At 35.1% G+C, this 14631-nt stretch overlaps 1 protein-coding gene across 8 annotated transcripts; it reads left to right on the top strand.

Annotated features, from left to right (window-relative positions):
• Window positions 1–3635: 3635 nt before the first annotated feature.
• Window positions 3636–14422, top strand: LOC107845395 (phosphatidylinositol/phosphatidylcholine transfer protein SFH6). Of its 8 annotated transcripts, none has more exons than XM_047397925.1 (15): window positions 3657–3937; window positions 6404–6704; window positions 7533–7632; window positions 7738–8004; window positions 8113–8190; window positions 8294–8383; window positions 8480–8529; window positions 8639–8738; window positions 8921–9010; window positions 9098–9214; window positions 9442–9574; window positions 10210–10245; window positions 10348–10613; window positions 11093–11167; window positions 14002–14241. In XM_047397925.1, the coding sequence occupies exons 1-15, from the start codon at window positions 3904–3906 to the stop codon at window positions 14020–14022; spliced, it is 1758 nt and encodes a 585-aa protein (XP_047253881.1). In that variant the 5' UTR covers window positions 3657–3903; the 3' UTR covers window positions 14023–14241. The 8 variants fall into 8 exon arrangements, with proteins under 8 accessions (XP_016545180.2, XP_047253881.1, XP_047253880.1 ...); XM_047397924.1 differs by having other exon boundaries at window positions 8282–8383; window positions 9101–9214; XM_047397923.1 differs by having other exon boundaries at window positions 3658–3937; window positions 8282–8383.
• The last annotated feature ends 209 nt before the right edge of the window (window positions 14423–14631 follow it).

The following is a 14631-nucleotide window of genomic DNA, read 5'->3' as shown; positions in this document are numbered from 1 at the left end:
GTGTGGTTTTCTTTGTCTTGTGTTTGATGATTTTTGTTCATTGACTACGGTTGGGACATCACGACTCGTAATGAGTGCATATGAATGATTGGGAGCCACTCGTATTCAGAACAAAAAAACTTAGCCACATACACTGGTCAGGCTACAATTTGGCTCCTTACGGCTCATCAAGACTCCCTACGACTCATAAGGGGAGTCGTAGTCAAGACAGTGAGGATAAAATTTCAGAAACTTTCAAGGACCAAAAATCTGAGATGCTGCAAATATGAATGTAACTTTCACCTGATCTTGGTCGAGTTTTTAGGTTCTAGAAATTTGATAATGAAATTGGTTGATGAAACTTATTATCGGGGTTGTCACGCGTCAATCTAGTTGCTAGTCGAGGGACACCGTATTTGATAGTGCTTGTAAGAAGACCTTAACCCTATATTGTCAATGTTCACAAATTGGGGGAAATCAATGTTCAAAGTCGACTTCGCTTGAGAAAAAGATGGTCGCTGGCAAAAAATGTGACTCCAGAGATAAAGATGGTCATCGGATAAAGCAAGATCTGAAAAAGAAAGAGAATCGTCGGACAGATCAAGATCAGAAAAAGAAATAAGATTGCCAGAATAAGAAAAATTTTGAAAGTAGAAGATCAGCGGATCGCCGGAGATGTTTGGTACATAAACAATATATTTTGTATGTCACTATGATACAAATATATTTATAACAACGAAAAAGGGCCTAATATACCCTTCAAGTATTGAAAATAGTCCACAAATACCCTCCTTCCACCTTTCTGCTCTAAAATACCCTTCCATCCACCTATATGACTCTAAAATACCCTTCCGCTTAATGGACTAGAGATTTGGATTCTAGCTTAACACGTAGCAGCATATTATTGGTTGTAAATTTAATTAATTAAAAACTAATTATTTCTCTAAACCCAACATCGTTCCAACTTAAATCACCCGACCTAATCCTAAAACCTATACTCAAATCCTAATTGGAGCTTGATCACCTCTTCATATATCTATTCCTCCACTAAACAATGCATAATTTGGGACTAATATCGAGGTGTGTAATTTTCTAACCGCATTAGTATTTTGCATCAGCAAAATTAATTGAGATAAACCTAGCAAATAATGAGAAGCCTAAGCCTTGCCATAGAAAATATGAATATTGCTTCAATTATGTACGGGTTTAATCCTGTTAATATAGACTTGAGAGAGCCTTTTTCATGTTAATGTTATAAGAAGGGTAGATACATTTCCTATCGTCTTAAATTTTGAATTTCTAAAGTCTAATTTAATTTTTCATGTAGTCTCTTTTATTCTTTTGGATTCTTAGACATGTTTGAGAAAGTTTTAACAAGCCCAGACGATGCTTGAGGCAGGTTTATTTTTGGCAGTTCATTGATTTTTCATTGTATGGGGTTAACTAGAGAAGATCATCGGAGCACCTCCTTTAGATATTAGGATCTGGGTTTACGTTTTAGGATTGGGCCTGGTAATTTAAGTTAAATATGGGTTGGGTTTTGGGGAATAATTAAATTTTAACTTATTAAATTTTCAACCAGTAATAAGCTGTCACGTGTTAAGTTAGAAGCTTAATCACTAGTCCGTTAAGTGAAAGGGTATTTTAAAGCTATAAGGGTAGATCAAAGGATAAAGCCTAAAGGTGAAAAGAGGGTATCTGAGGACTATTTTCAATACTTGAAGGATGTATTAGGCCCTTTCCTGTTATAACAATATAGATATAGTAGACGTTTGGTCATGAAAACTAATTTATTTTAGAGTTGGAGTTGAAATTGGAGTCGAAGTTAGAGTTGAGTTTGACTATGTCTTTTTGAATTGATTTTTTTTTAGACTTTTGAAAAGACGTTTTTAAATATAATTTTATACCCTCAATTTTTAAAAACTATCAAAATTGCCCAACTTAACTAATTTACCTACAAGATATGACCAAATATAAGAGGAGACAATAATGTTGCCTTTGTTGTTGGTATTGCATAAAGAGTCACAAGAATGGATGAATTAAGGTTCATTTATATCATGAGAGGATTTTGAGGAAGAGGAAAAAAATTAAAGTTGCCTTCAATTTTGAAGTGTTTTATCGATGAAAGTAGAAATAAGTGTTCAATGTGGTAGTTAAATATTTAACATTAATAGGATGTTTTTGTAAAAATAAAAAGGGGAGGGTCATTTATAATAACAAATTAAGTTGAAATTAAAGTTGAAAAAAAGTAAAACTTATTTTCAGTTTTCAAAAATAATTTGAAATTGAATTTGAAATTCTCATGACCGAACACGTCAATTTTCACTAAAGTGAAATAATTTATCAAAAAAATGAAATTTTTTTATGGCCAAACGGGTTAACAGTTAAAGGATATGGGCTGACCACTTTGAAAAGAAATAACCTACAATTTGAAAATGTGGACAATTGAAGCCAGTTGGGGCAATTTATTTTTCTTTTTTAGCCATTTGACCCAACTGAACACATGCAGTCTCTATACTCAATTGATACACTTTTATACCATATTGATACACTTTAATTCCATATTGATATATTTTTATACAATTATTGTATAAAATATGTATTTGTATTTGGTATCAAAAATTCATGTATTTGACATCAAATATTGTATTTGATTGATAAAAAAGAAGAGCAACAATTACAATATTATAAAATCGTATTTGATTGTTAGAAAAACTATACCAATTAGAAGAATAACTCTTTCTTTTTAAAATGGAGTTGCGAAAAAAAAAGTGAAAAAAGACAAATTTTTTTAGAAAAAGAGAGCAAGCAATGAATTTTTCAAAAAAGTGTAGATGCGCCTTTTTCACTCCGAGGGTTAGGGGATAGGGTTGGTCGAGAATTTCATTACCTAAGTACGCCACTATAGCCACTAAAAGGGTCATATCTTGTTGAAGAGGAAGTGAAAGGAGCAAGACCTTGCGGAGTAGGTACGGAAGGGGAGGCCTCTTCAGAGGTAGTTAAAACCCTTTATTTCAGGGAGGCAAGATAGGATCTTTCTTTTAGGATAGGACCACATACCCTAATTGAGACCCGGAGGGAAGCTGGATCTACTCTAAAGTAGAGTAGCAATTTAAAAAAATAGCTAAAAGGCCAAAAAAAAATAAATGAAGGCAGTAACAAAAAATGGCCTAAATGGCTATGTTTTGGAAATTCAAAATCAATGGCCATTCGGCGACAATTTTTTTAGTCGAGTGACTATTCTTGTCCATTCCCTTTTTATTTTTCGGTTGAACTCTTGGGAGTTTATTGCACCCTTCAGGTGTCCATCTAGCCGGTCCACATGAGTCGTAAATTATTACTTCCTTTGTCCCATTTTATATTTCATCATTTTCTTTTTAGTCCGTCTCAAAAAGAATGTCATGTTTCCTTATTTGGTAAATATTTAAAAACACAATTATATTTTTATCCTTATTGGACCCACTTAATTAAAAAAAATAGTAGCACATTTTTTTATAAAGGATAATTTGATAAATATTATTAAGTCTTCTCTTATTTTTTAAAATTTATGCCCGGTCAAATGACGACACATAAAATAGGACGGAGGGAGTATTAGTTTCCGTTTGGTGTCTTTAATTTTCAGTCCTAAAATACCGCTAATCTTTCTTCTCCGTTACAAATATTTTGATGCATTTATAGCCGTCCGATCAATGCTCATATACTTCCAAAATAGGTGGCTCCAGCTCTGTTTCTTCCCATTTTTCTTCTCCCACCGACTGAATATTCAAGGAATTTTCATTTTTTCTTGTTAATCTTCTAGTAGGGTTTTGAACAGCTCTTTTTCGATCTAGTGAGTTATCCAAATCTTCTTGTGTTTACAATTATTCTTATCACGCTCTTTGTATTCTCCGATCTACTAATCATCAGGATTCATCGTCGGCGGCTATGTCAGGTCCATTAGATCGATTTGCAATGCCTTGTGAGTTGACCTTCTTTACTGATTTTGAACTGCATTGTTGAATTTTAGTTACATTAGTGTTTTTTTGTGTCAGTATGCAGTTCAATGATTGATGAAACAGGTTAAAATTTTAAAAATTCCTTAACCGTCTCCGTCTCGGTTTCAATTCTACAGAGTCACCTTTGTTAGGGAGCGCTTTTCCCCAAAGTGAGACTTCCTCATGTGAATCCGATTCAGTTGAACTCCAATGAGTTTACTGGACACTGGGTGGAAACAAAAAAACAGGTTTATATTTGGATACGGTTTTGCTTAGTAAAGTAATTATGTATCGATTCCAAATTAGTATTTAGAGGTTTCTTGATATTTTCCTTTGATAATGAATTTTCCATTACACTCTTCCTTATAGGTTTTGAGAGGATTTATTAGCTAGACTAGGTTTTAGGTGCTTGTCAACTCGTGTAATTGTGTGGCGAATCTAGGAATTTTGCTAATGGTGCTTAAATCTTTAGTATATATCTCTAAAAAGTTGTTTTTGGCCTGTGTATACTGAATTATTTTCTATATGCACATATAATTTTTTGACAAAGGATGTTTGAGTGACGACCCTTGGGTCAATGCTGCTACGCCACAACCTTGTGCCTTTATCTGGGTTTGAGAGTGGTTGAAGCTCACATTTGTAGAGTAATATGGCTGACTTCAGTCTAACACACTGTTTGGATGGTGGTTATATATTGGTTCACAATATGTTATCGTGTTGTCTTGTTTTAATGAATGTAATATTTGGATAGATTGTATTGTTTTCTGTCGTTACATAATGTCAAAATCAACTATTTGAAGGGTAGACTTATGGTAAAAAGCTTATGGGGTAGAGATACTATAAAAAGTTAGGATAAATGAAAAAATAGGATTACTAAATGATAAGTAAATAGAAAATGAGGAGAAAAAAAGGTAACAATGTGATCACACCAGATTGGTCGTTACACAAAATAAGGCTTTTTGTCTTTATCTAATGATGAATTTAAAAATATGATACAATAAGATTTAACAATCAAAACAAACATTGCATTTAAACTAATGAAACAATATAAATAGGATACAACCATCGTCTGTAACTGTGGGAAGGTCCTCGGTAATTTTTCAGGAACTACAGCTTGGGTGGTCCTTTTCTTTAATGGTTTTGGTGGGTTGAGTTTGTTGAATTGTGGAAATGAAATATCATTCTTCTGTGGTATTCTTCATTTTTCGTTGCTCATCTGATACAATCCAAATGGCCTCCGAATTGCTAGAGAGGATGCTTACGGGTCAAGAGACACTTGATGACTTCTTGATGGCCATAAAAGGGCGTCCATTGGATGATTATGATGATCAAGGAGGTTCAAGGGACATTAGAGAGGCCAAGGGAAGGCAAACGGGCCTAGAAAGCCCCCAAAAGAGGACATGCGCCCCATCCGCTTTGGAGGTGCACCCAACCCACTCTAGATCCGCTAGAGTGGGTCAAAACAGCCCACTATACCCTTGGGATGCGCCCCATGTGCGCCGCATATGCTCAAGCATGTGCTTAATGGGCTTTTATGTTTTTGTCTTTCCTAAATGAGTCACTTTTGGGCCCATAAGATGTAATAACTACCCTATACTATAAATAGGACCTTATGTCATTTTAGTAGTTAGTTATTGATGAATTATGAATGTAAACTCTATTGAGAGTGTGAGGCAAGCGTGGAATCGCCTGTGTTGAAACTTCGTTTAGAAACGTGGGTTGCTCGGGAATCCTATTCCCTTGAGGTCTACGTAGGAGATTGGTGTTTTGTTTGGCATTGAATAGAGGGTTAGGGGCTTGATGCACCCTTAGTTTGCTATTCATTCATCCATCCATTGTGTGTATCTATTACTTGCTTTCTATCTATCCTTTTATCTTTCGTATTCGTATCTTAGTTAGTTTTCGATTTCGTACTTTGTTCGTTTATCATCAGCCATCTTCAGTTCCCATTTTAGAACATGCTGGACAAACTTCCCATGTGCACTTCATGTCAACGGGGATCTTCTAGCACTCTCTTTAGGTGCTTGCTTGATGGAACTTGACAGTTTCATGCCATTCTGCTCTTCATATTTATAAGCCATTACAGTTGGTTCGTGAAAAAAAGTGTGAATTTTGATCCAGAATGAGCTTAGGGTGAAGAGGAGTTTTCAATCTTATTCATTAAAACCGGTCAACTATACTAAATCCTTAATTTAAGGAATGTGTTTAAATAAAGTTAAATGAGGATTCATGGAGCTGGATTACATTGGAATGTGATTGACCTTATTCTTCTAATTAAAATGGAGTTCCATAGGAAAAAAGAGTCTGTCAACCTTACTTTGCTACATACTTTACTTAAGTGGAATCAATTTGTGCCATTAACGAATAGGGCCGGCCTAGTTCTTACGTAAATAGCTGCAAGTTTCATCCTTTTCTATGTTATGTTTGATTTTCCTTTTCGTTGCTGACAGGCTTTGAGGGATCGTCCACACATGACGAGAAAAAAGAAAGAAAATCTGATTTCGAGAACTCAGAGGATGAGAGGAGGACAAGAATTGGTTCTCTGAAAAAGAAAGCATTAAATGCATCAACAAAATTTAAACATTCTCTTAAGAAGAAAGGCAGAAGAAGAAGTGATGGACGAGTGAGCTCAGTTTCAATTGAGGATATTCGTGATGCTGAGGAGCTACAAGCTATTGATCAATTTAGGCAAACACTAATTTCGGATGATTTGTTACCTGGGAGACATGATGACTACTATATGATGCTCAGGTCATACACTGTTATCTTTAATTTCTTCAAGTATAAGTCATTATGATAGATCCTGCTTTATGTGTTCTTGTAATGGTTTTTCTATTAAGTATGTTATGATAGTTGTTGGTTGTATAGAGAGAGTTTCAAGACCCTTATCATGTTCAGAATGTTAGTTGCAAGTAGATTGCCTGTGTAAAGCTTGTTTGTAGAACAAGTAGAAACGAGTGAGGGCAGAAAAAACCAATTTATGTAATGGACTTCTGTTGGATCATCATGCAGTTTGTCCAGGTTCCTGTGCCCTCAATCTTGATTAGAAGGAAATCATTCTTTTTAAGTGCTCTTTTTTCTTTTGTTGGTTTGTTCTATTTGTTTTCTTTTAAAAAAGGACAACCCTGTGCACTAAAGCTCTTGTTAGGTTTGTTCTATCTTTTGATTTGTTAAAATATTTATGGAGCTCAGTCATACATTTCATCTCTGCTTGCATTTGTAGGTCTATCTATTATCAATGACACGTGAAAGTAATTTTTTGCTCTTTAGTTTGCTTTGGTCAAAGAGGTTTGCTGTGATATTTCTCTGGATATCATATGTCAACTTTCTTGATGAACTTCTCTATCAGACCTCACCGACTGAAACAAAAGGTCAGAAGTTTTAGACATTCTGAGCTTATCAAACACAAAAAAAAGGAAAAAAAGTGGTAAAGACATTGTGAGCATAGTTAATGTTTCTCAGAATAGGCAAAATGGAAGAGGATATATTAGATTTAAGGAGGCTTTTGATTAAGAACTATTTGGTGGTCTATTCTTGTTTTTGTCATTTTATTGATTCTTGCTAACGAGTTTCTTGCAGATTTCTGAAGGCAAGGAAGTTTGACATTGATAAAGCAAAACATATGTGGGTGGATATGCTCCAGTGGAGAAAGGAATTTGGTGCAGACACCATTATCCATGTAATCTTATTTCTTCATGTGATGGGTTGTCACAGTATTTCGTCATACATCATACATCAGATGCTAGCGACTTCATTTATTCTGAATTATTTCCCACACCATCAGGATTTTCAATTCCAAGAGCAGGATGAAGTTTCAAAATACTATCCCCAAGGTTATCATGGGATCGATAAGGAGGGAAGACCAGTATACATTGAAAGGTTAGGCAAAGTTGATCCCACTAAACTTATGCAAGTCACAACAATGGACCGTTACATCAGAAACCATGTAAGAGAGTTTGAGAAAACTTTTGCAATCAAGTTTCCAGCATGTACAGTTGCTGCAAAAAAGCAAATTGATTCAAGTACTACTATTTTGGATGTCCAGGGAGTGGTATGTTACCGTGTATTTGTTTTCATGCGCTAATGTGTCGTGATTTCTGATTGGCATTTTTAGCATACTAGCGTTTTTATATTTTCATTTCTTTTGTTGATTTATCAGGGTTTGAAAAACTTTAACAAGAGCGCTAGGGAGCTCATCTTGGGACTTCAGAAGATTGATGGTGATAATTATCCTGAGGCATGATTATATTCCTATCTCAGTAAGTACTACGAGGTATCTTGTAGTTTTGGATTCATTAACACATTTTGCTACATTTTGATTGCTGTAGACACTTCATCAGATGTTTATCATCAATGCTGGACCTGGCTTTAGACTGCTGTGGAATACTGTTAAGAGTTTTTTGGATCCCAAGACCACCTCGAAGATACATGTTTGTCTATTCTCATATACTGCCACCTCAAAGTGCTGTAATATCAGTTATTTGGCTTTATTTACTTATTTGTTTCTGTTGTCAAATTTCTTATAGGTTCTTGGAAACAAGTATCAAAACAAATTGCTTGAAATAGTTGATGCTAGGTAAAGGAGTTAAGAATTCTTTTCCACAATTTGTTTTATTTCTGTTTTGATGGTATTTCAGATACTTTCCTTCGATAAAAGTTGTATGATTGAATGTTAATTTGTGCAGTGAGTTGCCAAAGTTTCTGGGTGGAACATGTACATGTGCAGATCAAGGAGGTTGCCTTCGCTCAGATAAAGGACCATGGCACAATCCAGAGATATTAAAGGTTTTATTCTAGACCCTCACATCTGAGAGCAATATTATTTTGAAAGATTTCTCTTGATGGGAACAAATGTGGCATACTTGTTCTTTATGTTTTTAATAAGGAACAAGCATTGGTCCCTTGATGAAGAGCTATTTCAACTTTTAAATATTTTGGCAAAATGGTGCTCCCATCTTTGATGCCAGATGATTGGTGAAGCACGGCGTGCTAGGCAGGTCGTTAAAGTTGTCAACAGTGAAGGAAAGGTAGTTTATGCTAAGCCTCGCTTCCCCCCGGTATGACTTCTATGTCTTTCCTCAATTATGAGAATATTCTAAATTTTCAACTATTTTGAAAATTGGTACATGTATTTTGAATTTCAGCAGGTAAAAGGTAGTGATACCTCCACCGCAGAATCGGGATCTGAAGCAGAAGATATTACTTCCCCTAAAGCTGTAAGGAATTATTCACATCTTCGGCTTACTCCTGTCCGTGAGGAGGTATACTTCTTTCCTATTCACCTGATTTCATGAGTTGGCCTTTCTTTTATTAGAGAGAACCTAAAACATTCTCTTTCACTGTGTTCCAGAATAGTATAGGCAAATTCCTTTAGATTTCATGTATATATTTACCGCCCCCACCCCCCGAACCCCCCGAAAAAATTTCTTTATAGGTTATTCTTACCATATACTGTTATTACTGTTATTTTTTTTTTTCTGTCAAACAGGCCAAGGGTATTGGAATGCCAGGTTACTCTGCAAACTTCTCAGGATATGATGAATATGTTCCTATGGTTGACAAGGCGGTTGATTCTGTGTTGAAGAAGCAAACATCCTTTCAGAAATTTTCCATTTCCAAAGGTTAGACTTATGCAAAGACAAGATGCATTTGCACACACAAGGAAAAGGAAAGAAGGGGGAGGAAGCGTAAGAAGAGTCTCTGAATCTTTTAGTTAAACTTCATTATGCACCTAATCAGTGGGATAAAAGAGCTCACTGTAGTTCGACCCCTTCAGTTTGAATGCACCGACTGCACCGACTGTTGAGATTTGGTATAATGTGTACATATGTATGTATAATTACATGTGTTATTTGTCTGAATTTGGTTTTTTAGTTCCCTACAGTATTCAGGCGTCAGTGCTGCTTGTTACCACCTGCATCCAAGACAATCTGTTTTGGGTGCATTAATGTGCATATTTTTCAGTCTTTTTTTCTTTAAGCTCTATTTTGGTCGTAAAGCTGGAATTTGCAGACGTATGTGGTTAATATGGCAATTTATGCTGTCTGTTGACCATGTTCTTTTTTTTGTTAATCCGCTAAGTCTGCAAATTTATACTGACATGATGTATATGACTATTTACTTTTTAATTAGGAGTGCTAATGTGGTTAATATGGCAATTCATGCTGTCTGTTGACCATGTTCTTTTTTTTGTTAATCCGCTAAGTCTGCAAATTTATACTGACATGATGTATATGACTATTTACTTTTTAATTAGGGATGCTTCCACCAACAGATTCAGAAAAGCCTGCAGGTGGTCTTAGTTCTCGGATATTAGAACTTCTTATGGCCTTCTTCACGGCTGTGTTGATGCTTTTCCGTTCAGTGCTATGCCACATAACTAAGAAACTTGCAGATTCATCAATTGGTCAAGACCAAGCGGTTCAAGAATTCACCTTTGATGCGAACAGTAGTGAGGAATTTCGGCCACCTTCACCAGCTCCAGCCTTTACGGAAGCTCAACTGCTTTCTGTTGTTCTGAAGAAATTGGGTGAACTTGAGGAGAAAGTAAATACACTTAAAGAAAAGCCATCAGAGATGCCTTGTGAGAAAGAGGAACTGCTAAATGCTGCTGTTTGCCGTGTGGATGCCCTGGAAGCTGAGTTAATTGCGACCAAGAAGGTAAATGTTTTATGATACTGTGGAAATAAGAGTGAAACCAGTTGCTTCCCCAGAACTTGCATGTTTTATGTTTAAAAGCTCAACTGGTGTTGCTTGTGAGTTGTGGGATAAGGCTTAATAAAATTTATTCCAAAGTAGGTTATGGGTTGGTCATATTGGAGTTTCTTTATCCTTTGAAGTGTTTGCCAAGGCCAGAGACAATGGCAAATAGAGAGGGGGGAATATGTTAGAATTTATCCTTTAGTGTGATCACTTGTGTGCTTGCAACTTGAAAGTAATATTCCATGATTATGCTGATACGGCACTGCCAAGTTCATGACTTGTTTCAACAAGAATTCATTGCATAATGTTGTCGGCTGCTGAGAATAACAGCATCTTCATGTAGTGTTGAGTTGCTGAGAATAATAGCTTCTGATTATCACATACCCGTTTTCTTGGATTATGAGTTGTTGATAATATTACTTCTTTTTTGAAAACAGGCTTTGCATGAGGCGTTGATGAGACAAGAGGAACTTCTTGCATACATTGACGGTCAACAAGCTGCAAAATTTCAGGTGAGTTTCTAGATTTTCCTGGTAATTAGACGGCACTAAATTATGAATGAATCTTAAGTATGATGAGAAGTTGATATCATAGTGGAAACTTCCTCCAAGAAAAAATCGTGGTGCTTATGAACTAAGTGTAGGCGTTTGGCCATGAAAACTGAATTTTTTTGAAGTTGGAGTTGAAGTTGTATTTGGTAATGTCTTTTTGGATTTTTTTTTTATTTTCGGGAAGTCTTTTGGCAAGTTTTTTAGACTTTTGGAAAGTCTTTTTTAAATGTAATTTTATACCCCCATTTTTTAATGACTATCAAAATACCCAACTAACTAATTTACCTACTAACATACAACCAAATGTGATTCTTTAAAGCTATAATAGCTTTGTGTAGCACAGCTCGACAAATTACACCTTTTGTTGCTTCAAGATCCCATTTGTCTGCATGAACCAGACTGTTAATTCAAGTGCCTTCTGCTTCTTAAAATGTAGCCTTGTTATTAAAACTAGAAATAGAAAGAAAACGACAGTTTTTCAAAGAATAGAAACAAAATTGTCACTCATTGACAATTCCCTTGAAACCTCCAAATGTTTCCTGATATACACAACAGGAACTGTATAAAACGACACTCTCAAATCCAAAACTCGAAGAACTACATAGAAATTTCAGAGGCAAAGCTTATGTCCCTACGTGTCAAAAAGAAGTGCAAAACAAAACTAGGAGATCAATCACTATACTACACCTCAATCATAAACTGGTTAGAGCCTGATATATATGAATCCTCAGTATCCATTTGGCTCTACTCAGGCCAATCTCTTTTGCCAAAATAACGATAACACCTAATGCATAATGCACGTTTCATTTAGGGAGAAGGGTCAAATTTGCCTCTCTACTTTGAAAAATTGGCTAAATATATCTTTCGTCATACTTAGGGGTAAAATTTACGTTCGCTATCATACTTTGGAGCCAAAGTTACCTCTCTACTTTGAAGAATTAGCTAAATATACCCTTCGTCATACTTTGAGGTCAAATTTATCCTCAATTTCATTCTTTGGGACCATATTTTACCCTCATTGTTAAGAAACTTCACTTGTACCGCTGCTTTTAACAGAAAAGCCTAAATCAACGTTAAATTGTTCAATTTTTAAAAATAAATCACACCCTAATCTAGTTTACTCGATCCGGCCTACAAAAAATACACAAATAAATATACCCCTCCCTCAGTTTCGTTGGTCAAATTTTTTCAATGAACAAAATACTTCTCTTTCAACATGCAACGCCTGTAGGTTGTTTACAAATGAACAAAATGTAAAATGGGATGGGATAACAGAGAAGCATGGAACTAGAGAAAATGTCTATTACAAACTTTGCTCTCGTTCGATTATGTTCAAATTTCAAAATTTGGTATGCAATTCTATGTGCATCTAGATTCTACAACTAGTAAAAAATTTTCTGAGCAAGTGACATGATGAAAAATTTGTGTAGATCTAAATTGCATATAAAGATATGAATGAAAGATGTCATGATTGACCCATAGGGAGATCTCTTAACTCACTTATCTAGAGAAAGATCCAATGGGTCTAATCTATTGTATTTGACCATTAAGTGCCATTTTTATGAGCTCTGTACTGATGCAGATCCATGAATTGAGAGAGGGATATATTTCTGTGTTTGCATTGATGTAGATCAATTTTTCATAAGTCATGCACTGATAAATATTCAGTGGCTTAATCTTGTTGGAAAAATTTGACCAATAGAACTGAAGGGGGTATATTTATGTGTGTCTTTTTTGTGGCTTGAGTCGGATCGGACGAGTTAGATTAAGGTGTATTTTAATTTTTAAAAATGGGGCATTTAATGTTGATTTGAGCTTTTCTATTTAAGAAAAGGTACATATGAAAAGTTTTTTAACAAAGAGGGTAAATTTGACTCCAAAGTATGACGAAGGGTATATTTAGCCAATTTTTCAAAGTAGAGGGGTAAATTTGACCTCAGACTATGACAGTGAGGGTAAATTTGGCTCCAAAGTATGACGAAAGATATATTTAGCCAATTTTTCAAAGTACAAGGGTAAATTTGACCCCTTTTCCTTTTATTTAAGTTCCATCACAAATCAAACTAATGACATAAGCAAAATCAGCACAAGAAAGTACCTTTAGCATCAAATCAAAGCTGAGTCGACCAAAATCTACATAGGGGTCATTTGGCAGGAGGGATAAGGATGACTAATCCGGGATTGATTCAGAAGAGGAGTTTATCCCATGTTTTGTTGGGACAAAATGCATGGGATAACTCATCCCGGGATTGTAGTGTTTTTCTTATCCCTCTTTGAGGGTGGGATAACTAATCCCGGGATAAGTTGTTTTCCAACCAAACGACCCCATAATGAATTCCAAAACACAAACTTTTTCTGCAAGTAGAACAATTTGGTCACATAATGAAATCTTGATTGTTTTTTCAACCCACAGGCCACATCAAAATTGGTGGTTGGCTGAAGTTAAAGAGGGTTTTCTTTGTAAAAATTAAAAAAATGAGGTCATATGTAACAATAACAAAAAATGATATTGAAATTGGAGAAGTGAAAACAACAAAAACTTGTTTTCACTTTTCAAAAACAAGTTGGAATTGTTCTTGGAATTTCTATGGCCAAACACCACAGGTTTTATTGAAGTGAAGAAATTTTCCTGAAAAAAGTGAAAAATTGTTATGGCCAAACAGCCTAGAATAAAAAAGCTTTGGTAAAGATTTTATGCGCACATTCTGTGTGTTATGTTAGTGCATTCATGTGAGCTTGTTTTGGAATTTTAAGAATTCATTGTTGATTTGTATCTCTGCTGCCTTGTTCTGCAGAAAAAGAAGTATTGCTTTTAATATCCCTTGGAAGGTTGACCTCCGACTTTCAACAAAAGTATCTGAATGTGATGAACATACTTGTAAAATGAACGAGTTGGCATGGATCCTAATCATTGTGCAGTGGATTTGATGTATAATGCACATTTGTTTCTTCTGAAAATTTTGCTTTTGGCACTATGAATTTTACCATCTTCCGTGTTGAAATAGCCAGTCCCAGGGGTACCAAATTTTTATTCCTGAAGTAGCGTAACATTTACTAATCGCGCATTGCAGGAGAATTAAGGTTGTGAGCAGGAGACTAAGGTGTTTTCACAAGTAAATGCATAAAATATAAGGAGTCGTTTGGTAGGGTGTATTATTTTGATAATTCATATATTAAAGTGTAGTATTATTTAATATATTATTTGGTAGTAGTAAATTTGGAGCAATGTATAACTAATACATGACTTAGTTTTACACCCTACATGGTATTATATAGGGTGTATAACTAATAGAGTATGTCCAATTTGGTGGAATTAGTAGTTCATGAATTACAACTCATTGATAAATATGAGTAAATACAAAAATGCTCTTAAATTTCTTTAAACTTTTTTTAATTTATTCAACGTGAGTTATTTTTTGTCAATT

The sequence above is a fragment of the Capsicum annuum genome, chromosome 10, assembly GCF_002878395.1.
Source record: "Capsicum annuum cultivar UCD-10X-F1 chromosome 10, UCD10Xv1.1, whole genome shotgun sequence".
In the NCBI taxonomy this organism is placed as follows: Eukaryota; Viridiplantae; Streptophyta; class Magnoliopsida; order Solanales; family Solanaceae; genus Capsicum; species Capsicum annuum.
Note: the sequence above shows the minus strand (reverse complement) of the source record. Positions and strands in the feature narration are given on the sequence as shown.